At 46.7% G+C, this 24,032-nt stretch overlaps 2 protein-coding genes across 5 annotated transcripts; one reads left to right on the top strand and one right to left on the bottom strand.

The window, feature by feature from the left end:
- Positions 1–7,173: 7,173 nt before the first annotated feature.
- KAT7 (lysine acetyltransferase 7) lies at positions 7,174–18,158 on the bottom strand. Of its 2 annotated transcripts, XM_015885690.3 has the most exons (15): positions 17,961–18,158; positions 16,518–16,665; positions 15,541–15,717; positions 15,106–15,345; positions 14,473–14,555; positions 14,162–14,251; positions 13,371–13,469; positions 13,132–13,242; positions 12,205–12,396; positions 11,805–11,894; positions 10,867–11,007; positions 10,502–10,595; positions 10,147–10,293; positions 9,650–9,756; positions 7,174–9,005 (listed from the first exon to the last, which is right to left on the bottom strand). In XM_015885690.3, exons 1-15 carry the CDS (start codon positions 17,973–17,975, stop codon positions 8,904–8,906), a joined length of 1,836 nt encoding a protein of 611 aa, XP_015741176.1. In that variant the 5' UTR covers positions 17,976–18,158; the 3' UTR covers positions 7,174–8,903. The 2 variants fall into 2 exon arrangements, with proteins under 2 accessions (XP_015741176.1, XP_085388358.1); XM_085532232.1 differs by lacking the exon at positions 15,106–15,345.
- A 120-nt stretch (positions 18,159–18,278) lies between these two features.
- LOC146752238 (uncharacterized) lies at positions 18,279–24,032 on the top strand. 3 transcript variants are annotated; one of them, XM_085532241.1, is made up of 4 exons: positions 18,279–18,445; positions 20,849–20,985; positions 23,429–23,501; positions 23,957–24,032. In XM_085532241.1, the coding sequence occupies exons 1-4, from the start codon at positions 18,322–18,324 to the stop codon at positions 23,962–23,964; spliced, it is 342 nt and encodes a 113-aa protein (XP_085388367.1). In that variant the 5' UTR covers positions 18,279–18,321; the 3' UTR covers positions 23,965–24,032. The 3 variants fall into 3 exon arrangements, with proteins under 3 accessions (XP_085388367.1, XP_085388368.1, XP_085388369.1); XM_085532242.1 differs by having other exon boundaries at positions 23,960–23,979; XM_085532243.1 differs by lacking the exons at positions 23,429–23,501; positions 23,957–24,032 and adding an exon at positions 22,023–23,384.

Consider the following 24,032-nt stretch of genomic DNA (forward strand, 5'->3'; position numbering starts at 1 on the left):
CACTGTAGTTTATCCCCTGGGTCAATGCAAGGCCTTTTCCCACTGCTGTCCCTGGTGATGGGACGTTTTCCAGGGCTATAGAAACGCACTGAGAGCTCAGCAGGACGGTGGTTTCATCTGACAGCCATCCTCTATTTCCCCCTCTCTTTCATCCCTCAAGTTCATTAGTTACCTGCTGATGTCCCCTAGAAAATCTTTTGCTCTCCTTGGCCATCTCCCAGCTCCTCCCCACCATCTGATTCAGCCTTTTGTCACCAACCAGTCCCTCCAGCTCCTCACCACTTTGCTGTTCTCTCTCCTCAGTTCTCTTAGTGGTTTTCTTCCAGCCAGAAGGCTGAAATTTTCCATAGCCAGAACCAGATCCCAGCCTCACACAGCACAACAGTGCAGAGATGGGGCATGGAACTGCTGTCTGCTGCTCTGGGGAGAGGACAAGAAGGAGCCCTAAACCCCAGCACTAATGCAGATCACCTTTACATCCCACTGCATGCTTTGCTGCTGGCTCACCCAGGGCTAAAATGAGGTCTGTATCCTCATGAAGATGCTCACAGAAGGGACATAAAAAGGAGAAGGGCGGCTTCTCGAGTAGTAATACATAAAGACTGAGAGAAGGAGAGAAGTCTGAGCACTTTATATGTGCTGTTGCAGAGCTTTGGGGGCAGGTTGAGTTATTTTATTGTCAATAGCAAAACCAGAGGAACTTAACGTGAACTGACTGACCCACACATCCCTGTGTCGGAGGCAGGGAGCCTCCTGTTGCTGCTTGCCCACATTGCAGGCAGCAGGTTATTAACGAGGTGCACAGCACAAGGCTGCAATGCACGACCAGGACCTGCAGCCATGGGGGCAGCTTTGGCCGCCCACCTCCTGCTCCATGGGGTGACACAAGAGCTGCAGGGCTGTGGGTGGTGCTGGGTTACTCATGTCCGGCAGATGCTGTGCTTCAGGACAGCGGTGGTGGAAGGCCAGTGCCATCTATGGGTCAAATCCTGCCTCGGTTAATCTCTATGTGTTGAGATGGGGAGAAGGGAAAGCAGTGGGGATGGGATGGGATGGGATGGGATGGGATGGGATGGGATGGGATGGGATGGGATGGGATGGGATGGGATGGGATGGGATGGAATGGGGATGGGATGGGGATGGGATGGGATAGGGATGGGGATGGGGATGGGGATGATGGGGATGGGGATGATGGGGATGGGGATGGGGATGGGTCCAAGGATTGCTGCTTAGAAATGGCATCGTTCAGCTGAGAACAGGGAAAGCTGTGGGTTTGGGTTGTGCTGATTGGAGCAGCTGTTACCTGGGGTGGGGGGGAGAAGAATCCTATTGAGGGCAGCTGAGGGGCCAGCCTGGCATCCCCACCTGGAACAGCACAGAAAGCCCCCAGGGGAAGAACTGTCCTGTCCTGAGTTATGGGGATACCGTGCACCCCCTAAATGTGGATGCTGCTGTATAGCAAGGGATGAGAGGGGCAGAATGTGTCCTCTAACTACAGCACACCACAATGAAGCAATCCATCACCTCCAAGCTACCTGCTCGTGCCCAAGCTGGGGGGAAAACCCATCTCCTGAGCAGCAGGGAGATGCTCTAACAGTGAGTTTAGACTCACAGGCCTCTCCCAAAGCAGGGACTGATACAAACACTGACCTGGATGTGCAGAACACCGTGCAAGCCAAGCATCACTGCGTGGGAACTGCAATTTTGGCCCAGAAAACACACATAGGTGGTATAGGGTACACATAGGGTAAAAGAGGAGTGGGATGGCTCCCAGGAGCTGCCTTGGTGCACGGAGTGGTTCTGAGCTTTGCACATCAGCCCTGCATGCCCTGGGGATGCAGCACCCTCTGCTGCCCTCTGCGAGCAAAGAGCTTTGCTGACGTTTTAATAGGGATTTCCAGGCAGTTTTGCGGTTGTTTGGACTCGGTCATGCGTGCGGTGCCTCTTCTGAAAGCGAGTATGATGGATGATCAGAGCGAGCTGAGAACGAAAGCCATTAATGTGTAAAGCCCTTTTAATCAGCTGCCTGGGATAGTATAAAACAAGGCAGAGCGTGAGCAGAGTGGAACTCCTGGGTTTGAAATGTGATGCTTTAAGACATACATCCCTCCTTTGGAGGGTGGGAAACGCTTTGGGATGCTTAAATCTGAGCTCAGTCCAACTCACAGAGGAAATCCATCACCAACAGCCCCACAGAGCAAAGCTCTGCTTTGTAATGGGAACCTTGGAGGGGTTTATCTGGCACAATGAGATTCAGTGGGTGATATTACGCTGCAAAACCTCTCTGTAGTTCCACCTACTGACTTTCCCGGAGTCACTGATTTCTTTACCTGTATGTAATTGAATTAACCTTGGTATTTTCTGACCAAACAAGAGCTTGTCAAAGGTTAACAAATGTTCCCAAAGCAAAGCCAGTTTCACTACATCTTGCTCTCCAGCAGGAGTGTGACCAGGTGTGCTCCAGGTCAATGCAGTGGGGTCACTGTGTGTCCTTGAAAAGTGGGTGCTGGGTGATGAGATCTCAATCCCCATCTGAAGGAAGACTGAATGAACCCCCCAGCCTGCAAAGGGATGGCTGAGAACATAACCAACAGGCCAGTATGAATGCATTGACTGCATTTGTGCATTGATCCTCTGCAGGCTGAGACATCAAACCGGGCAGAAGAGGCATCTTGGCAAAGTTCAAGCTTAGTCACAGCAGTTTGTTGTTGTTCCCTATCTGAATTTTGTGTTTTTCTCATACAAGGGCTGGCCCATCAAAGCGAGATTGCTTATAGACTTCTGACAGCCAGTTTGCAGTGCCAGCATTAAGTAACGCACCGAGTGCTTTGAATTGCAGGCTGGAAGGAACGTAATTGGTCTGCGTGGAAAACTCCCCAGTGGGACAGAAAGCAAACATGGATCTTGATGCAGCCTGTTGGCTCGTCAGGAGCACATTAAGGCTGCCAGAATGGTTCACTGACATCCTGTTTCTCTTTGGCTGCTCCATGGGGTCAGTCTGCATCTCCAGAGGTGGGAGAAGCATGAGGACAGCTTCCTGTTTGCACTGCTGCTGCCCAAGAAGCTGCTCTCAGGGCGGAGGTGAAAGGATGCACAGCCAGATTAAATGCATTGGGAGAACACTGGGAAGAGCAAACAGTACCTCTATGTCTTCTTCAGCCCTGCTGTGCCTTGCACTGTGCTGCAGCACCTTATTGTGGCTGTGCAGTTGATCCCAGGCTGGGATTGCCTTCATTTAGACCTCAAACGCATCCCTTTAGAGACAGGCTTGCGCTGCACTGATGCACCTACAGAAGACTCTCACATCAGAGGGCATCGTTTCTCCATGTTCTCTTGAGATCTGTGGGAGGTTCCCTTTCTTTCTGAGTCACCACCAGACCTGCTGACCAGCCAAAGTCAGTGGTGAGCAACGTTAGCCTCAACATGAGCCATTACAGCCCATTGCAAAGCAAAGACCTCCCAGCACAGTGACTGATCTCTAACCTGATGTGAATAGCATCCAAAGCTGCTTCTGGTTGTCCACGAGCTGCAGTCCTGGCGATGCATCCCAGGAGAAGCAGAGGAGCTCCTTAAGAGCCTTTTATTTCCCTTCATGGGAATAAGAATGGTGTTATAATCTCTCCTGAGCAGCACTTGCAGTTTATGTTGCTTCAGAGAAATACTATCCAGCAGAACTGAAAGCCACCAATTTTGTCCCAGGTGCAAAAACCAAGGGCTGCCATATAGGAAACGTCCTATTGTTGAAGCTTCAGGCTGCAATGCACCTCGTCATTCAGTCCAACCAACGGGTAAGAGCAGGAACTGACAGATCCCCTGCCCTCACACAGATCTCCTCCTACTCCTGTTATGATGGTAAAGATTTATCTCAGCTGTGAGCCCAGCTCAGGCTCCTCATTAATCTCCACCTAAAGGCAGTGGAGCAGCCTGGTGTGTCATCACCCACCTGAGCACCAGGGGGGACTGAACACAAAGAAAAGTCATCACCACCTCCCTCTGTTCCAACAGCTGCTTTCTAACCGCCCCCACTGAACTGATGCAAACTTGCTGTCGAAGCTGTGCAGCTCAGTTGTTTGCTGCCTTATATATAATCCCATCAGGTCGCTCAACCTTTCCCTGATTCATTTCTATGAGTTACAGAACATGCCTTGCAGATCCAGAAGGAGACAGAATGCAACCAGACCTGAACGTGGCCGCAGATGTCACAGCAAAGCAGCTGGTTTGCACCAAGCACTGGCAGGGTGTATATTAGGAAAGAAGGCACAAATGAAGCAGAGTCGTGCTGCTGTTGGGCAGGAGCTGTGACACCAAAGAAGGGAGCTGTGGTTTGGCTCTTCCCAAGCTGACAGCTCTCTTCTAACCCAAGATATTTCCCTGTTTAAAGTCCATAGAAGCCTTTGAGATCTGCTCGCTTCCTGGCCACGTTGTCTTTGCTTTATTTCCTCCTGGGTTGTTGTGGTTTTTTTGCTGTACTCTGTTGCAAAGCTGGGGTTGGTTCTTTGCTTGGGACGTGTGGGCAGGAGCCCAGGGGAGAGGGGGAAAGAACAGACCTAATTACAGGGGATGCTCTCAAAAATAGAGCTGCTTTTCCCCTCGTCCGTGAGCTGGTGTGAGAAGTAGGTGTTGTTCTGGATCTTTCCACAGCTTTGGACCAACAGAAGGGCAGAGTTGCTGCTTTACATGGGTTTAAACTAAGCTCAGTTACACCGCCGTCACAATGGAAACAAATGAAGTAATCATGACATATTTAGCTTCCTTTCCTTCCTGCTTCCCCGCTGTCTCTTTTCCTTTCGCATGCTTTAGAGAGAGATCAACCACCTATCCCTTCCCTGCAGATCCTGTGCGGCTGCAACGTGACCACATCCTGCCATCCTGCCTCCAAACAATGACATCAGGAGGGAAAAGCCAGCAGAACTGGCAGCGTTCAGCTGGGGAGGAGCAGCAGGAACGATGGGCTGGATCCTGGGGGTGCACATAGACCTTCTGTGCAGAGTTTGTTCCTTGTTGGGGTCACCACCTCCAAAGTTCTTGTTTTCTTTGTGCTTCCAGAGCTTGGATTTGGGGATGAGGCCAGGGAGAGGCTCTGTGTGCTGTAACCATTTCCCTTCCTAAGCCTGATGGAGGTGCTGGGTTAACACACGATGGGATGGGCAGGCAGTGGCTTCAGAACCATATCAAACCATAACTGATCACCTGGGATAGATATAGATACATGGCTTGCATTGGAAAGCCAGGAACTCCAACACGAGCAGGGACTGCAGCTGAGATGGCTCCAGGACTGCTGGCATTGAAGCAAAGGGTCAGATATAGTGCAAAGTTCTCTGGGAAACAAACTGAACAGGAAACGATGCTGTTATGTAAGTACACAGAGAGGCTGCTGCTGCGCCCATAAAGCTCTCACAGGGCTATCTGTCATTTACTGACAGCACAGAAACATGCACCATGAAACATTGCTCAATGCTGGCTCTGATAAACTACCATTTGTTACTATTATTTTAAATATATATGTCTCACAGATACTGAAAGGTGCATTAGATTGCACCTAAAGCAGACACAACACATTAGTGGCTCACAGGAGAAAATGAATTTAGTGTGAAGCATCAGGACTGACCATTGCAGGCCCGTCTTAGTGCAGTTCATTCTGACTCTGGGCTCAGAACCTTCAATGAAGGCCCATAATGCTCCAACCATTCACACTCAGTGCCATTCACAGCCTTACCTAATTGACGTGACTTTCCGTTCCACACTGTTTTTGTTTCTGGGATATAGAAGTAGTTCAGCTCTCAGCTTCTGATTCAGCCTTGCATTGCATTTGTATCTGTAGAATCAGCCTAGCAAAGGACACTGCAGGGTTATCAGTGTGCTAATATTACATCCACAGTCTGTGCCAGTGTTGGGTCAAGGCTGAATGCAAGTGCTCTACAACAGAGATGAGACAGAGCAAGAATGCATCATCCAGGTTATGTTCTGAAAGCAGCCATTGCTTTCTTTTAGCATCACCATTTTTAAGTGGGCTTCAAACCACCAACATTGTATGTGTTGGTGTCTGCAAGCTTGAAGTCGCTGTGAATAAACTGTGGGTGAAACTGTGAGCAGCTGAATGTCTCATCCTCAGTTACCTAGCGATGTTTATGGCTCTCTGTGTGACTCACTGCTTAATTAGTGTTTGCATTACCTAAGGATCCCAAAGTCACAGCCAAGAGAAGACCCCATCGTGTAATGGGATGTACAGAGAACAAATATAAACAGCAGGCAGAGGAAGGGAAACTGAAGCTGTGAGCAGAGCAGTGTGGGAACTAAAGCTCTTATCAACCCATCTCTCTGTACAGTTATCTACAAACTAAGCCACGCCGTATCTTCCTGAACTTAGAAAAGTAAATCTGGTAGCTGGTATTATGCCAAGCTGTGCTCAAGTAAAAGCAACACTCCCATATGTATGTATCGCCTTAAATGGAATTATTTTAACTGATATTAAATGGCCTTTGTTAGTAAGGAAAGGAAGAAACAGGAAGAGCCTCGATGTGAGTTAGCAAACATCACCGCTCAGGGAAGTGTCTGTGGTTTTATCTGTGATCTTATAGAGAACACAGACATCAAGGTGTTGCATCTCACTTCACTCTTCACAAGCTGAGCATCTCAAGTCCCAAGCCACGACCACTGATATGTTGGCCTTGCTCTGAACAGCATCATTGCCTCCCTGCAGCTCAGAGCCTAATTAACATTACCTCTTCTTTCCCCACTGAGTGGACTCCTTGTAAGGACCTCCTATCAGAAACCCAAAGATTCAAGCTCTGCAATGAACTCCAGCTGCTATTGTTCAAAGACTTCACTTGTACGAGGAGAGAGGAGATCTGGTGATGGAAGCAGAGAAAGAAAGGTTCAAAACCTGAGATGATCACTTTTAGGGTAACTCCTTCCTTCTTAGAATTAAAGTTGATGCTCCATGACACACTTCTGCTTCCACATCCTCCTCCTGGCAGCCTCCCATGCAGGACCAGCTCATGAGTGAATCCACGGGGCTTCAATCTCTGTAACATCCAACCTTGAGGCTGCTTTGTGCCTTTAACACACCAGGCGCAAAGACGGGTCCCAAATCAGCTCCTTGAAGCATAAAGCGGCAGCTCTGCTTAACTGAAGATGGAGAGTAGACAAGAAAATGCAGGGAAGGCACAGACCTGAGCAGAGAACATGCTTTATTGAGAAGTAGATACAAGAACAGCACATTCTACCACATCTTGGGAATGGGGTTTAGCTTCTGTACAAGAATGGCCTTCTTCCCTACTCCAGAGATCTACTTTGTTGGGTATTTTTGTGAGTAGCTGTAGTTAGTTACAATACAGGAGCAAAGGGCACGAGACAGCACAATTCAGTAATGCCCACAAAGTACAACATCATTGACTGATGGTCTTTTTTTTTCTTTTCTTTTTTAGTTTCTTCTTTTATAAAGAGGCAGAGAAAGGCAGACAACCACCAGAAGGGCAACAGAGAACTTTACCACACAAGGATGGGTCAGTGGTTAACGGGAAATGGCTCCTACCTACTGGTATGGGATGCTGCAAGTGCTTCACTTCAGTCACCATTCAACAACAAGAAAAGCATTGGAAGGTTTCAATGAAATCAGCACTAAATGATGCTGCCATCACCTACCCCAAGTCTGTGCCCTCCTTTTAATGACGCCGGAGCCATATAGCAAACTTGAGGCACAAAGACAGTGGTTATACTTGAAAGCCATTGTATGATAGTTTCATCTGGTGCTGCTGATGGGACAGAGGAAGTAAAAGCTTTCTTGTTTTACAAAGACAAACAAGGCTGCACTGTCAGAGAAACAAACCATCCACACAGCTACGTGAAGCTGCCACTGATGCACGGAACACAAATTGTAGGCAATCCAACAACTGGTGGTATTTGGATTTCAGAGTTTCTGTGGCTGTTTGGATAAGGTCAGCAAATATTTATCTGCGGTGAAGATTTCATTCCTTCGGTCTTGAGGGAAGAAAAAAAATCCTTCCTCAATAGAAAGAGGCCTACGATCCAAAACATCCCCAGTGAAATGGGTTGGTTTTGTGTGAAGGAACCCAGCAGCTCCATGAGAAGAACCAGGTAAGCAGCAATATGCAATGACAGAGGTGTCCCCAATAGAAGTGGCACCACTGTAGATCCAGGAGCACACAGCAAGAGCAGCTCTATGAAGTTTATCAGACTGTGGATTTCTCAGGCAGTCAGCTCACACTCCCCTGGGATAACACTAACAATCACAGCACTCAAGTCACAAGATAGGTATAAGCTTCTGACTGCACAATCTTAGCTATGCAAAGACCTGCTGTATGGTATGGAAAACGCTGCTCAAAGAGGTGGCATGTTGCCTTAGTAGTATTATTTCACACGTGGAATGGAACAGCCCATCAGACAGGACTGGTTAAAAAATGCTGGAGTCAGTGTAAATGGCAGCTTGCTTAGGAAAACAGCCTTTCTGCAAACAAGTGTTGTTAGACCTTGTTCAAAAGCCACAGAAGTTACCTCCGTTACTTACAAAGCAAGGAACCTGAAGGAAGGAACAACCAGGTAACAGGACACAACACAACCTCATCGGAATAAGAACATGAGGGTAAGACCAGTGACTGGACAGGTACAGTACCAGATATCAGAACTCCTTGGGCCAGCGCTACTAGGAGCTTCGTTTGGGTCCTATACAGATCCAATCCTTGCAACCTCATTGAGGCCGAAACATAAAGTTCCTCAGAACTAGCTTCTGGTGTGCACAAAAGATCCGGGCCAGAACAGTACCAAGGGGAGCTGATCTTTTGGGAGGGTACTGTACCAGCCAATCACAACAGCAACAGGTACAACAGAGATCCCTAGGGTACTTCCTACTGCTGGGGTTCACTGGCTTCAGAAGTGACAGACAGTTAAGTTCCCTTCGGAGGGGTCCATTTCAAACAGCTGGGATCCATTATCTTATTGCTGTTGGATCTTTTTGCCTCTTTGGCTATCCATTCATCGATCAGATCCTGAGGAGAAGAGCACAAAAGGGTGGGTTAAAACAAACAGGCTGTGATGGGGGTATTATCCAAAGTACAACACCAAACATCGAAGTCCAGAAATCTGATTAACCCACTCCATAACTGCTGAGCAGCTCAAAAATAACTTCTATTCCACAGCACTTTCTAGAAGCACTTCCAACCACACTGATAAGGCTTCCTGCAGCTACAAAGTTTCGGAAAGAGCACATCAGTGAGAGAAACTGACATATCTTTGGGGGTTTATAAATCATTTGTCTTATACCTAATGAGGATCTAAACAGGACACATTCAGGATTCATTTCACTACTGTGCCTCCATTTGCCCAATAAAGGTTAGGCACGATGAGGGGCAAGAGATGAATGTCAATCCATCAACCCCCTAAAAGCTGCTTACAATGAACAATGTTATCCTATACATTAAATAATATCAGTCTATGCAGCCTATTTCTACACTACTGAAAAATCAAGCTCAGCGCTGATGTTTTATTTGAGTAGCCACTGCATTTCAAAATGATGGCGCTCCCCACTGAAATCAGCCCGAACACCAAAGATAACACTGACTTCATTAGTTCAAGTGAATCTAACAGCTAAATGAAGAAATAAAGGAGCAAAGAGAGCTATGAGAGACCTTACCTGTCTTTTTAGGACCAGGTGTTTTCCCTTCCAGTACTTCAGCATCTGCAGCGCCTGCAACGTACTAACAATGTCGACAGGGTTTACTGCAGTCTCCTGGCTGATTTCTGCAAACCAATAGCAGTTTAGGTTAGAATAGAAACAAATCCCACTGCAACAGTCTGTAACAGTCAGTTTTCAACTAAAGTCTTATGCATCTGACTTAGCCTCTGACTGCTCTGGTTATCTGTAGCACTGTTATACAGGTTGCCTGTGGTCAATTCACTTGCAAAACATTTGAAAGCTTTTAATATTTTCAAAGGTGCTTACAGAACTCTTCAAGTTGGATTATTTTTGCTGCTGGAAGGACTAAAGAGGAGCAATATCCAAACACAGGAAGATTCCACCAACTGTGCTGCTACACAAACACGTGCATCAATGCGATGAGCGTGACCTGTCTCATATTTGAGGTTGCATAGGCATGTTCCTGAACCGGTTTATTCATGTTGAAATTGTACCTTTTATAGAGATCTCTTTTCCTTGGAAATTATGCAGGTAACGAAGGAGAACTTCCTTCCAGTAGCTCCGGTAGCTGATGAGACCCAAATCAGACAGAGGACGCTCTGGAGAGCCAACTTTTTCTTCTACTTTAGAAAGCAAATAGCCTGTAAGGAAAGGAAATTTATTTCTCCTTCCCAAACTACGCCCTCCTGACTGCTACACTCTTCAGCACGAGAAGAAATCAGCTCTAACAAATGCTTCTATGCAGATCTAACACTGATATGATACACATATCTAACAGATATGTTAGATACTGGGGTGAAATTGTTATACCAAACTGAATGTTTCCAAAATGATTCTCTTTATACTTACTGAAGTCAATGAGCATCTTGCCATAGCCTTGCCTCATGTACTGGGGCATTGTCAGGATACAAGAGACATTGTAATTGAGAAAAGAATTCTTCTCCTAAAAAATCAAGAATACAGAGAACAAATTAACAAGTTTAGATCTGCACAAACAATAGGCTGTATCATAACCCTATCAGACAGAACAAGCCTTTACAACTGATTCAATACAAGGTGAAAGCAGGCTGGCTTAGCATCTGACTTTATCAGCCAGTGGGTGCTTGGTGCACAATGTAAAGCTCAGGGTGGCAGCACATGGAACTGAACCCAAGCAGCAGTCACTCCCACTTCTGCCATCTAACAGGTTTATATGCAAGAAGAAAGCAACCAACCTTAGAGAAATATCCTATCAGGTGGCAGCCAGTGTTGTCAGCTTCTGTCATGACATAGAAGAGGAAGGGTTCAACATCATAATACAGTGTTTTATGGTCCAAGAAAAGCTTTGCCAGCAGACATAGGTTTTGACAGTAGATCTAGAAACAAAAGGAGAGTGTGAACAAAACCAGACATATGTGGGAAACACAAAGGAAGGTCTGCATCTGAGAAATGATGTGGAGCCTTTCAGACAGAAACAATCCCATTTATGAAGATACTTGATAAGGTGAAATTTGCAAGAGTGGGAATTTCTGTTGGTGATACCTATCTCTGAATACTCAAAACATCACATTCTCAGTGAAAGGAAACAGAAGGTTGGACCTCTGCTTGTTTGTATTAATCCCATGCTTCAAGGTCACCTGTGGGAAACAGAAATTCTCCCCCCAACTTCTGGCAGTGCAAAACTTAGCTTTGAATCAGTTCTTCCCTCTGAAGCCTTCAGGACTGGACACACCTAGAGACTGCTGCTACCTAGCACTGAACCTGTGGTTGCAGATGCTCTACCCTTCATTTGAGGGTCAAGGTCACCCTCAGTAATAACAGCCTACTTTCCACTCTAACACAAATGTGAATGTTCACAGCTGAATGAGAGATGCAGTAGCAATGTACTGAAGCCACACACAGAAGCTCCCCATTCATTTTAAGAAAGGGATCCTGCCATAAGCCCCCAAAAGCTATTGATCCAACAGAGTGCAAGAGAACAGGTGAAACTGCATGTGCACAACAGCAGTGAGGAATAACCACAGTGAGAATGCAGACAAAACAAACGTCAGAATTGCAAGAATGCACAGACCAGCCTGCAGTAGCCTTTCCACCATTAGAGAGAGAAAGAGCCATTTGCATCCTGTTTCTCTACAGGAAAAGCAATGCTAGGCCTATTAATACAATTAATTACCTTGTTCTTTTTCCCATCGACTTCAAACACTGAAATGGAGCCTTTGCGGTAGATTTCATCACCTGGTGGATGTTTCCAAACACATTTTGCCTATGAGAAGTAAACAAAATTAGGGTGACACTACTGTTTTTAAAGGTAGAAGAGGTTACAACAGCTGCTGGATACACCAGGAGACACGCAAGCTTGTTTAATTTAAGTTAAGATCTCATTTCTGATCCTCTGTAACCCACTGAACAGACCAGAAATCAAGCCTAGGAAAACTTTCTTTTACAATGACCCAGAATCTTCTCACCTCTCAAAGTGAACAACTGAACTGACAGCAGTAATAATGCTTAAAAACCATCTGCATGCTCATGCCTGATTTGAAGCTCAGGAATCAAAGACCTTTCCCAGCCCTTACCATGTGTCTGCGCAGTATTGTCTGGCTCTTCATGTACTTGAGACAGAACTCACACATGTAGAGACGTCCCAGACGAGCATACTCCTCTGGGTATGGAGAATGATACCAGGTGTCCAGTTCATAGCGGCCAAAAGCGATAGTTTTAATCATATTGCTGCCTTCTGTGATCTGGCCCTGGAGCCGCAGCTTTTCCTATGAATGAAATCCATTAACAGCTATTAACATATGCCTTAAAGGGATGCTGAGAGGAAGGGGCTGTATTTCTTTCCCTCAAGGAGATCCTTCACTTTAAGTCTGTGACCTAATGACATATCCCACAAACCCCTCAAGTAAACTAAGCCTGAGCCCAGCTCGCAAGCACTAGCTAGTGGTGGAAGAATGACTTAGAAAACATCTTTAAACACTTCTGCCCTCATCTGCAGGAAGAGATACAGCCCAACTCTCAGCCTTGAGACATCCCAGATACCACTGTCACTGGTGAGCATCAAAGAATCTTTTGCTTCATTTCTGGAGATGGGAAGTAGCTTTGAAGAGCACCTACAGAAGCCTCAGCCACAATATAAGGATTTTAACCTCATTCAGTCACCAATTACTGCCAAGACTTCTGTCTTTCATTTCTAATCATTCCTTTGCTGCTGTTTCCATGGGTGAAGCTGTCCATTCCCTTACTGAAAAGATACACCTATTAAGTGAGGCTGTTACTAATTATTCCTCATCCAAGGCACTGCGGCATTTGTCTCTGCAGATGTTCAGGTCCATTTATACTTTCAGTAAACCCACTGAGTGATTTCAGCATCACACCTACTCTAACTGTGCTGACTCGGCTGGGCTGTGGGTGCTAATCTTACAGTAGATTCTACCTGCTCAGGTGCAACAAAACCCAAAAACCATTCACATTTCTGAACAACTGTGAGCTAGAAGACTCACCAGGTCCTCAGATGCCCGTGCTTGTGCTCTTCGGAAAAGCTCGAGGTCATACTCACTAGTCAGGTTCTCAAGGAGAGGTTCCCTAGTATTGCCATAAGTTTGCCTGTGTTCCTAGAGCAAGAAAACATAAAAAGGAGATTTTATTGACACACTCCAACCAGGCTGTTGAATTTTGCACCTCTTTTAACCAAGAATGTTTCATTCCAGATACAAAGGAATGAAAGAATTGCTGCTTTTACCATGTATTTTTCTTTTTGTTCCTTGCTTAGTCCTGAATTCCTCTTCTTCCTGAGCTCAGCTACTTTCTCTTTGTATCGAAGCTGTCTCTCTGTTGGTGCCTGAAAAAGAAACAGAGTCAGAAAGCTTCATTAGGCTTCATGCACTTCAAATATTCACCTACATCTTTTCACCCTGAAGGAGCTCTGTGCTGCCTTCTATTTTTTATCACATTTGTTGCCTCCAAACCGAATCCTGCATGCATAAAAAATCACTTAAGGTATAACACAATTTTTTCTCCTTTATGTAGCTTGCCTTTGTCAACACACCTCAGTCCCACAAGACAGGGTGCAATCCTTATGCACTGCTTAATCACGTGGAAAAGCTCACTGCTGACTCATCAGCTCACCCTGACTCTCAATCAGGACTCATTTGAATTGAGAAACATAATTCCCCTGATGGAACTATGCAGAGTAGAATGGTGGCATATGGGTCTGCAGAAATTCAGCTGAAAAGCTGAAAGCACACGGAAAAGACCATTGTGAGAACAACTCCAGCCTCTTCTGTAATACTACTGCTCAAAGCCTCCTCTTGGCTCTCACCAGCTGCTCCAGGCTCTTACCGAAGGAGAAAATGAATTTTCCTTGCTGAAACAAATTTGAGATTGCAAAAGAGAGCCACAGGACTTAACACGATAGCTTAACTAAGTGGTAAAGAAGGGAGATCGAGTTAAAGTCACTGTCACTAGAAACCTAAGCTGAGTTTTTTCCTACTCTTAACAGAGCAGCCACTCCACTACATGAAGACTGCCCACCTGGTGCCTGGTGGCGTGCCTGTTGTTGTCATCCTGCCGATGGGCCAGCATTCTCTCCTCAATCTGTTTATCCCGGCTTTGTGCTCGCACCTGGAAGTCAAAACTCCACCATCAACACTGCAGCAAACTACTGTCACAGCTTCCATCTTGTCCCTTTGTCTGTTTAGGTGTAACATAAATTATTTGACAAATGCTGCTGTCTTATAGCTAAGGATATCAGCTGGATCACACTATTTCCTATGCACAAACAACAAGTCTTGGCACTCCGCCCTATAAAAGCATAAGGGAGATAAAACAGAAGACTTCATTACCTTGCACTCATCTGCTGACAGGTTGTGATACAGTGGGCATCCTGATATGGAGAAGTGTCGCTCGTGTTTTCCAGTTAGGTGTCCTGTAAAGGATCAGGAAAAAGAGAAAGCTTTCAGCATATGATCATTAAATGCAGCCCAGATGGTCAGATACTGCATACGAGCTTCTCAAGAGAATAACTCAATTTGTTAACAGTGTGGTAGGAGGAAAACATTTCATGCTTCGTGGCACAAGCTATAAGAACAAAGAAGGAAAATCCCTTTCACATTAACTCAAAAGCTGCGCTCCATGCAGGCAGTCAGGTACATTAGATGACTGCATTCATCTGTTGCTGAGAACCTGCTTTTGGCTGAGATCAATACCCTCACCTACAAGGCTCTGCATTCTCCTCCCACACCTGTGCTTACTCTCCTAACTTGCTCTTTATCCCATCGTCCCCCAAACACCTCTAGACAATAAAGATAGAGCTGTGGATATGCTCCGTAACTCTTCTCTATACCCAATTCTCAGTACTGTTTCTGATTCTAAGCAGCTCCCTATCGTTACGTTGTATAAATCAACGGAGGGGGGGGCTTAATATCACCACAGGAAGGCAAAAAAAGTCAACAAATCAATCCTGGAACTGAAATTACCTAAAGAGTTACAACCAGGAGTGGGACATTTCATGTTGAAATTGTAGCTTTCATGGAAGCGGCGGCGCTTAGGGCGGTGAGACAGGTCACTTCCAGAATCCTTCATGGACATGTCCTTGGCAATGCTCTCATCATGGGATACATTTGGACTGGAGATATCAATATCAGACTCTGAGGAAGGGGCATTCCCGGTGGGGGTACGAGGTGGAGACTCATCGTGATCCGCTGCATTTTTAGTGTCTGAACAAGGATCAAGATGTTACAAATTTGCCAGAAAGAAAGCTTTCAAATATATATATATATATGTAAAGCAACTCTGGATAGCTGTCTCAAACCCTCTAACCTGAGGATATCACACTGTGCCCAGAGAATGGAGCCACATATCCTTTCCAATGGCATTTTACAAGCTCTCGACACCTCACTGTGTCTACGTACCTCTGTCAGAGAAGTCAACCACTTGTTCTGTTTCTGATCCAGACGAGCGGGTCTGTCGGAGTGGGTATTTCTTTGGAGTCACAGGAGCAGGCTGCTGCTGGCTGCGGGTCACTCTCCTCGTGGAATAGACTGGTTCTTCTGCTCCAAATGAGGGCGGATTGCGAACTGGGCTGGAATCTAATGTCATAGAAACACCATAATTACACCCACAAGAAGCAATGAATGCCCGTGAGCTGCAACACATGAGCTCTGATGTCTGTAACACCGACATCTGATAGGGTATCAGCACAGGATTCTGTGCAACCATTGCACATCATCACGGAGATACGTTTATATTCTTCTAATTCACTTTTACAAACACACATGGATCTGGTATTACATCCACTTTCTCTGAGATAATAACTTAATGGATTAGGAATTACAAACAGTTCCCATTTAGAAAGTAGTAGCGATTAACTTAGATTACAGCTATCAGCATTTAGAAAACTCTTGAGAATATCAAAGCTGCTCCTGGTATAGAGACACATTTGGGACACCACGTATGGTTTTATATAGACACACTGCTCATAAGGTTATAAAACAGTTTATTCTGCATGAAAACAATGCTTTCATACCCTAGCAGCATTACAGGCATCCCACATACCAACCCAACCCACTTTTCTTCTTGTTTTTGAGGCATGCAAGTAGGTTTTTTACCTACAAGAAAACCCATCACAAAACAACACAGAAGGAACAAACTTATCTACTGCCATTTTCTCCCCTTGAGGCAGCTTAATAACCAAGAGATCAAGGAATTGATATTGTAAAGCTAAAAATCAGGAGGTGGACATAGGCTTCTTCTTTTAAACTGGGCGTAAAGGCAAGCAAAACAAGCCTTGAAAGCACATCTTGACATATATGATTACCTCCCTCTTTTGCTTACCAATATAACTACCAAGGTTAAATCCTCCTGCTTGATGTGTTATGAGGTGCTTTACCTTGGGAGCTCTGGCTGAGCCTGGCTGAGGAGCGGGTGACACGGGCGGACCGTCGTGACGTGGCGTCGCTTTCAGAGCTGTCCGTGTGCTCCGGATCCGTGGAGAAATCCGAGTCTTCTGTTCCATCTGAGCTGCTGCCCGCGTTCCTCTACGACACCATAGACAAGGATATCAGCAGGGATGTGCTTATATACCACATTAAAAACCCATACAGAAAGCATATGATGGATAACATTGAGTGTATGCTGTGATATACCACGTTATAAACCCATACAGAAAGCATATGATAACATTGAGTGTATGCTGTGATGTGCCACCTTATAAACCCATACAGAAAGCATATGATAGATATTGAGTGTATGCTGTGATGTGCCACATTAAAAACCCATACAGAAAGCATATGATAACATTGAGTGTATGCTGTGATGTGCCATGTTATAAACCCATATAGAAAGCATATGATAGATAACATTGAGTTGACACTGTGATGTGTTCAATATATAAATGCCAAGCGTTTCATGGCAGATATAAACCCTTTTGTGTCATTAATAATCATCACCCTGAAGGCCCAGAGGGGTAATGGGGGGGAATAGACGGGGCCTAGCAGGGGATGAGTCAGTTGTACACCACACAGAGCAAACCTGGGCCTGGAAAACAACAGGAGGGAGCACGGTAGGCAACGAAGCTGTGTTCAGCTTAGACCCGAGGCCTGTGTTCAGCTTAGGCCCAGAGGCCTGTGTTCGGTTTAGGCCCAGAGGCCTGTGTTCAGCTTAGGCCGCAAACGAGGCCTGTATAACGACAGCGGCCTTCAGGCTCCGGGCCTGTGAGGAGCGAGTGGCGGCCACTGAGCGCGCACACCGCCCTTAGGCCGCTTTGTTTTGCGCTCTATAGTCTCGGCCAATCATAAAGCGAGTGGGTGGGACCGGAAAGGTGAGCTCGCCAATGAGAGAAGGAGCATGCCGGTAGGGTGTGAGTGACAGCTGGTGGTAGCCAATCAGGGAGAGGTTTGCTCAACCCCCACCGGAGAGGAGTGGGGTGGGGGAGGGGAGGAACGAGGCACGCGCGGGGAGGTGACCGTTGAGAGGTGATGGACAACCGTGGTAGCCAATCAGCGGCCAGCCCAGTGTGACAACCCAGCCAATAGGCGGCCGACTCTTTAACCGTTTGCCCAATGGGAGAAACCGAGAGGAGGGACGCGCTGCAGGCGGAGGGGGAGGAAAAGGGGAACCGTTGGGGGCGATGAGTGACGAGCGGGGCGGCCAATCAGCGCTGCGCGGGTCTCTGCAACAGCCAATAAGCGAGCGAGGGGGGCGGGCGCAGATGTGGGGGTGCTGCAGGCCGCTATTTCCCCCCTATTTTCTCCCCATAACAGTTAAATAGAAAGGAGGGGAAAGATAGAAAGCCACGTCCTGACCCTGCCGCTCCCTCCCCGGCCTCACTCACCTTCCTGCGCGGCATCCTCGGAGGGGGCGGGGGCAGCGATGCTGCTTGTTCCCCGGCTCCCCCGGTTCGTGAAGCGGCGTTGGCCGCCGTGTTGGTGCCGGCGGGCTCCGTGGTGCCGGCCGTATCGCCCGCCCTACGGCCCGTCTGTTCCGCCGCCAGCCCGACTCCCCGCTCGGTCCCTCACGCTTCCGCCGGGACGCGGCCCACACCCCCCTTGTCACGTGACGCCGCGCGAGCCTCACGCCAGCGGGAGCCGCCATCTTTGTTTTTGGCTGTCTAAGAGTGAAGTTGGGGCGGCCATCTTGGTTTTGGGCTCCCCCCCCCCCCAACTCGGCGGGAATCGGGGCTTGCGGCGGCGGCCATGTTGAGTGAGGGAGTGAAGTCTAACGGGTGTTCACAGACACTCCGCGTGGCGCCATGTTGGGGCCGGGCAGAAACGCGCCGTCGGGGTGATGGAGTGATTGATTGGGTGGAGGAGAAAGGCGGTGAGTCCCCGTTCATTTTACGGCGGAGGCGGGGAGCGGCGGCCGGACGGCCCTCCTCGTCAAGGGGTGCTGCCGTCTGCCCTGCGTGCGGTCTTGCACTAGGCCGCGGCTCCTCGCTGTGGCGGGCGGGGCTGGGCGGGCCGTGTAGGCCTGAGGTGGGCCGTGTAGGCCTGAGCCCTGTAGGCCTCTGAGGTTGGGCCCTGTAGGCCTCTGTGGTGTGGGCCCTGTATGTAGGCCTCTGCGGGGTGGGCCCTGTAGGCCCGAGGTGGGCCCCGTAGGCCTCTGAGGTGCGGGCCCCGTAGGCCCGAGGTGGGCCCTATAGGCCTCTGCGGTGTGGGCCCCGCAGGCCTCTGAGGTTGGCTGTGTAGGCCTCAGGTGGGCCCCGTAGGCCTCTGCGGTGTGGGCCCTGCAGGCCTGAGGTGGGCCCTGCAGGCCTGAGCCCTGTAGGCCTCTGAGGTGTGGGCCCTGTAGGCCTGAGGCGCTCTGGGCCTACTCCCTCCTTCCCTCCCTTATACAGATGGGCCTTTGCTGTTGGTTAACCTTTATCTCCTCATCATTTCTATGTGTGTGTATGAACATTTGCCCTTGTGTTTCTCTCCCAGCTCAGCTTGCAACAGGGATGCGATTTTCCCTCAGCCCTGCTGAGAATGAGGGCGTTTGGTTAAACGTGTGATCTGTTTGTATTTAATTTATCTTTAGGGATTATCGAATAATCGCGGTTTAATCCTATAATCCCGGTGCTTTGTGTCACCTTTAGTCATGCAAGTTGCTTTCATTGCTACTTGTTGCTCTTAGGATCTATAGGATGCTGGAAGGGAAACATGGAGGAGTCAAATGGAATGTCTGTTTTTAGCTTAAAAAGAGAGGAATTGGAAGCTGTGTGTGTGCTGTGTGAGGTGGGAACCTTTGCATTGGTTGCAAATAGTACATTCAGTTTACATTCAGTGTAAGCATTTTGCACTCTCATCCCCAGAACAACTTGTTCTTCTGGTGTTCTTTCAGTGACCCAAATTGCAGCATAATGCATCAATTCTTCCAACTTTATATGAGGAATGGACTGAAAGAAGCCCAAACGTGTCTCAAATTGCACTTGACCCCAACATCTAATGCGTTTCTATGCTGTTAGAATGACCTGAAATGCTTAGTTCAGAATATGATGTGTGTGTAACTAAATGGCAGCAGGAATGGGAGCAGAGGAAAACGACACGCTTCTTAATAGATGGAAAAGGGAAGCATTGATCTGAATACGTCCTAGTTGCAAGTGAGACCTCGCCACAGTGAATGTATATCATGTTGCAAACTGATGAAGGGCTTTAATGGAAATAGAGTAGATACAGCCCAAACTTAGGCTGCTTCTGGTGGACATGATAATCTGTGTGGTGTTTGAATGGGTCTGTATGTAGAGGATATTTGTGGCAATGGTTGGAAATGCAAAGTTCCACTATAGACATCTATTGGAGCTGAAGGTGATGGGGAAAATAGCAGTGAAACCGGAGCAGATAAATCCTTGTGTTGGCTTCACCACTAGATGTCAGTGCTTGAAACTACAACCAGAGCAAGGCAGACAAATTAGGAATCAATTGAGGAGGAGGAATGATATCCTCTGCTCATACTTATGTCTCCTGGGGGTTAAGTTGCCTTAATAAGGTTCTTGAGGTAAGTTTAGTGGCTTAACTAGCAGAATGTTCCAGGCAGGAAATGAGGAATTTCCTGGTGTTGCTTCTAAAGGAAGTTTAGAAGGTGTTTGATGATTTGAAGTTTCATGTTAAATGACACAAAAATGTGTGTTTCGTTTCTTAAATCCTGGCTTCTTGAATATATTCACATTCTCAATTGCCATGAAGGGCAGCAGAGGTAGATAACAGGAAACCTAGGTGAATCTGTTGGAGTCTTTTTAGGCCTTGATCCTCACTAAACCTCTTTGAAACCAAAGCATCCTCCTATGTACAGAGAGGGATCTGTTAGCAAATACAGGCAATGAGAAGGGAATCTCCACCAAAAACCCATCCACAATCTCCATAAACAGGTATGGACATCAATAGGCTTAAATAAGATTTAAATGTCCAGTTTCTTGCCTTGGTTTGTGCTTGCTGTGGTGCTGGGTGATCTGTCTGAGGGATCTTAATGCAGCTATTGCTTAGGTTAGTGGTGGTACAAGGTAGGCTGCTTATGTAGGAGTTGTTCTGAAGCAGAATGAAAATGCTTCAGGTTTCTCACTTGCTTTCCAGATCTTAAAGCATTCACTTTAATTACTTTGCGTGCTGTTTGCTATGCTGCATTCCTCCAGGGTTACTGTACCTGTTTCAGCATGTTTTAAGGCAAGTGGGACAAACACTGAGTGATGAGACTCTGCTGCAGAAATATCTGAAGTGCTGTATTTCAACCATTCTTCCTTGCTTTTAGGTGCTATCTCAGACCAGCTGTGGGGGCTGCAGTCACACAAAGGCAGCACCATGCTTGTATGCTGCAGCTCTATGGAGTGTTGCCACACAGACACGAGGATCCAGGACTACTTCACTTTGTGTTCACATCTTCTGAAGGTGAGTACAGCTGAGTTTGATCTGGTTTGGGTTCCAACTTGCTTCCCTTCAGTGTCCGTTCTCTAATAGAGCAGCATAAAAGAACCTTCTGATCCACACATATAAAGCTTGGAGAATCTCTGCTCACAGCTTGATGTGTCTTAAAGGCCTGTACTGAAGTGGGTCACTCTGACAAGGGCACTCTTACTATAAGATAAGTGAAGCCTGGCTGCTGCTTGCTGGTTATATTTTTGGACAGGTCCCTGAGCAACCTGATCTACTTTGGCCCTTCTTTAGAGCAGGGGTTGGAGCCTAAATTGTGCTTACTGTGACTGGTGGGAACCTTACATTTGGTTATTGACTGGATTAAACAAGGTATAGACAATGACATGCAAGCAAGTTAATTGCTGATATGTGTATACAAGTGACAGAAGGTGCAGAGTTTATAGACATAAATATATAGACATAACAGGCTGCGGAACCTGGGCTGACAACAAGCATAGCTCCAGGTATGTTCAGAGCCTTGGCTTCTGTCCTGCACTGAGGAGACCAGCTCTCCACTGGGCCTTAGTACACATCAGAAATAAACCCAACAGCAACAAATGTATTTAGTTCAGAAAATAATAGTGGTGAAATCACATCAGACTGGGTTGATCTGTAGGTTGGCGTGGTATCTTTATTTTTGCTGTTCTATGTATAACAGCTGCTATTCACATCTGAAAAACTCCAGTTCTGAGGATTTGTTTGCAGTTCAGCAGCTGATAATTGACCCGTTTCATCTCTTCCATGCCCTTTTTTCTGATAAAACAAAACAGGAGCCTTGCAAACTGTATGTTTGGGGAGGGAGTGGGTGGCATTATTACTTTTCTTAAGCCTGAAGCTTGTTTAGATTCAAATGGATGCTGTCTTGTGGGTATAAATACTCATGGAAACCCTTTTAGAGTTACAACCACATACCATGCATTGAGCTGAAGGCCTTATAGGGCACAGCTTGCTGTAGTTGTATAGGAGTGCTTTAGTCGACCTGAACAGAAACCATCTACTCATTCCTTCCCCAGGGGCTCTGGCATGCAGACATCTGAGTAGAGCCTGTGTTCTATGGCAACAGGAGGAAAGTCAAGCCAGTTTGGCCTGCATCTGTTTTGTTGTTTTTTTAATTGTAATGGAAAAAGGATCCAGTCTGAGTCTTGCTGAAAGCAGAAGTTTTACACTTAGTTACAGCTGAATATAGCCACACTTCCTGCTTTCCTCCCTCCCCTCCTCCCTCCCTCCCCTGGGTCTCATAGCATAATCTACTTATTAAATAGTTGCAATAAAAGTACATTTTGCCCTAGCAGGATTAAAGCCTATTGGTAGGGAAGATATTTTTATGCCATCCTTGTCCTGTTCCTGCCAAAACGAGGGTGTTTTTTTGGACTCTTGTCTGCTTTTGGATTTGTGATCTGCTCCTTTAATACATTCCTTCCAGTCTAGGCAGTGTTCTCCAACTGCCTGGCACTGATGTTAATGCCTTGCTTCCTAATCAATCAAGTCCACTCCACGCTTCCTTAAAGGAAAACTCTGCTCATGTTGTTCAGCCCAGTGACACAAACTTCCACAGGTGGAAGAAACGTTTGTCAATGGCAAATGGCACCGACGTGAGATGTGAAGGCCAAACTTTAATCCTGTTTGGCATTTCTGAGCCTCTGGGCAGTTCTTTCCTTCAAACTGAGTATGGGACTGTGGACAATGAGCAGAGATTTAGTAGCTCAGTTTCCAGCTGTCCTAAATAACCTGATTATAGCAAGAAGGAGGATATTAACAAGGGGTTATATGTGTGTATGGTGGGGGCAGAGTTTGTATTCACTTTCTCCAGTAACGAATGCAAACTGCCTATACAAAATGGATGGGGGATGTAACTGGAGGAAGCGTCTCAAGATGGAATCAGTCACTTCTATCAGTTTTTATTACAAGGTTCACAGTCCTTTGTATCTAGAAAACAACATAGTGTCAAATAAGATCGGGGTGAGCAGCATTACTGCTTTTTTTGTGTCCTGTTTGAAGTTCAGTGCAGCAAAATGGCTGCTCCTTGGGTAAGGTTTATGTGCCAGCTGGAACTGCTGACTTCCTTTAAAACTCCTGGTTTTGTAATTATTCATGGCAAAAAAAAAACCCAAACCCCACACCCACCCTGTTTCTTCCCATATGAACTCCTGGCTTAGTGAGCTACGAGGTGAGCCAAGTAGGTTATTTTCTTCAGTGTCTGCATTTTTTCCTAATTACTTTGTGCCAGTTGTTACCACGCAGTTTTCTTTACCTGTGCCTCAAAATTCACAGGCTTCATGTTCTCATAGAGCTCAGCAATGTTTCTTCTGGAACTCATCCTGGTATCTGATAGGATAATATTCTTGTGCCAAATACAGCCCTTCATGTAAACGTTATTTTTCCCCCTGTATTACGTTTCTAACATTCTAATCTAATTCAGTTTCAGGGAGCTGAGAGGTGGTGGTGGTGCTGTGTGACTGAGCAGCTGTGCTTTGCCAGGCTGTGGCAGATGGGTGAGCTAAAGCTCTCATTGCTGACACTTCTCTTTGCCAGCTGAGAAACCAAGGGCTCGCCTACCCTGAGAACATGAAGCTATTCTTCAACACGTCCCCCTAAGCGAGCTGTCCTCCCTTCGTAGTTAACATTTAACATCTAATTCAGTCTTGTGTTCTTTTAGGAGACTGTGGTGGTAATTTCTGAACACAAGTGGTTGGGAATGGGAGGAGAAACAAGGTCATCTCTTCAGATAAGTGGGAGCTGTCACTGTAGATTGCGAGTCCTGGCATCCTTTAGGTAATGCCAGCTCCTGCATAGGTGCAAGGTTTGGCTGGGGATTGCTCCAAATACCTTTATACTAACATTGATAAAGAAGCAAAGTGGAGATCCTGTGTTCAGGCTTCTCCAAGCGTGTGCCAAAAGGATCCCAAACAAGACAGTAAATTTATTTCCTGCTGTGTCTGTTTTCCAGTAGGATAAACTTCAGGGTCACAGCTGTGGATGTGCTGAAGGTGTTTGTTGTGGCTCTTCCTGCACCAGGCCCTGCT

The sequence above is a fragment of the Coturnix japonica genome, unplaced genomic scaffold (genome assembly GCF_054131305.1).
Source record: "Coturnix japonica strain WE unplaced genomic scaffold, WE-NBRP24 Scf049, whole genome shotgun sequence".
NCBI lineage: Eukaryota > Metazoa > Chordata > Aves > Galliformes > Phasianidae > Coturnix > Coturnix japonica.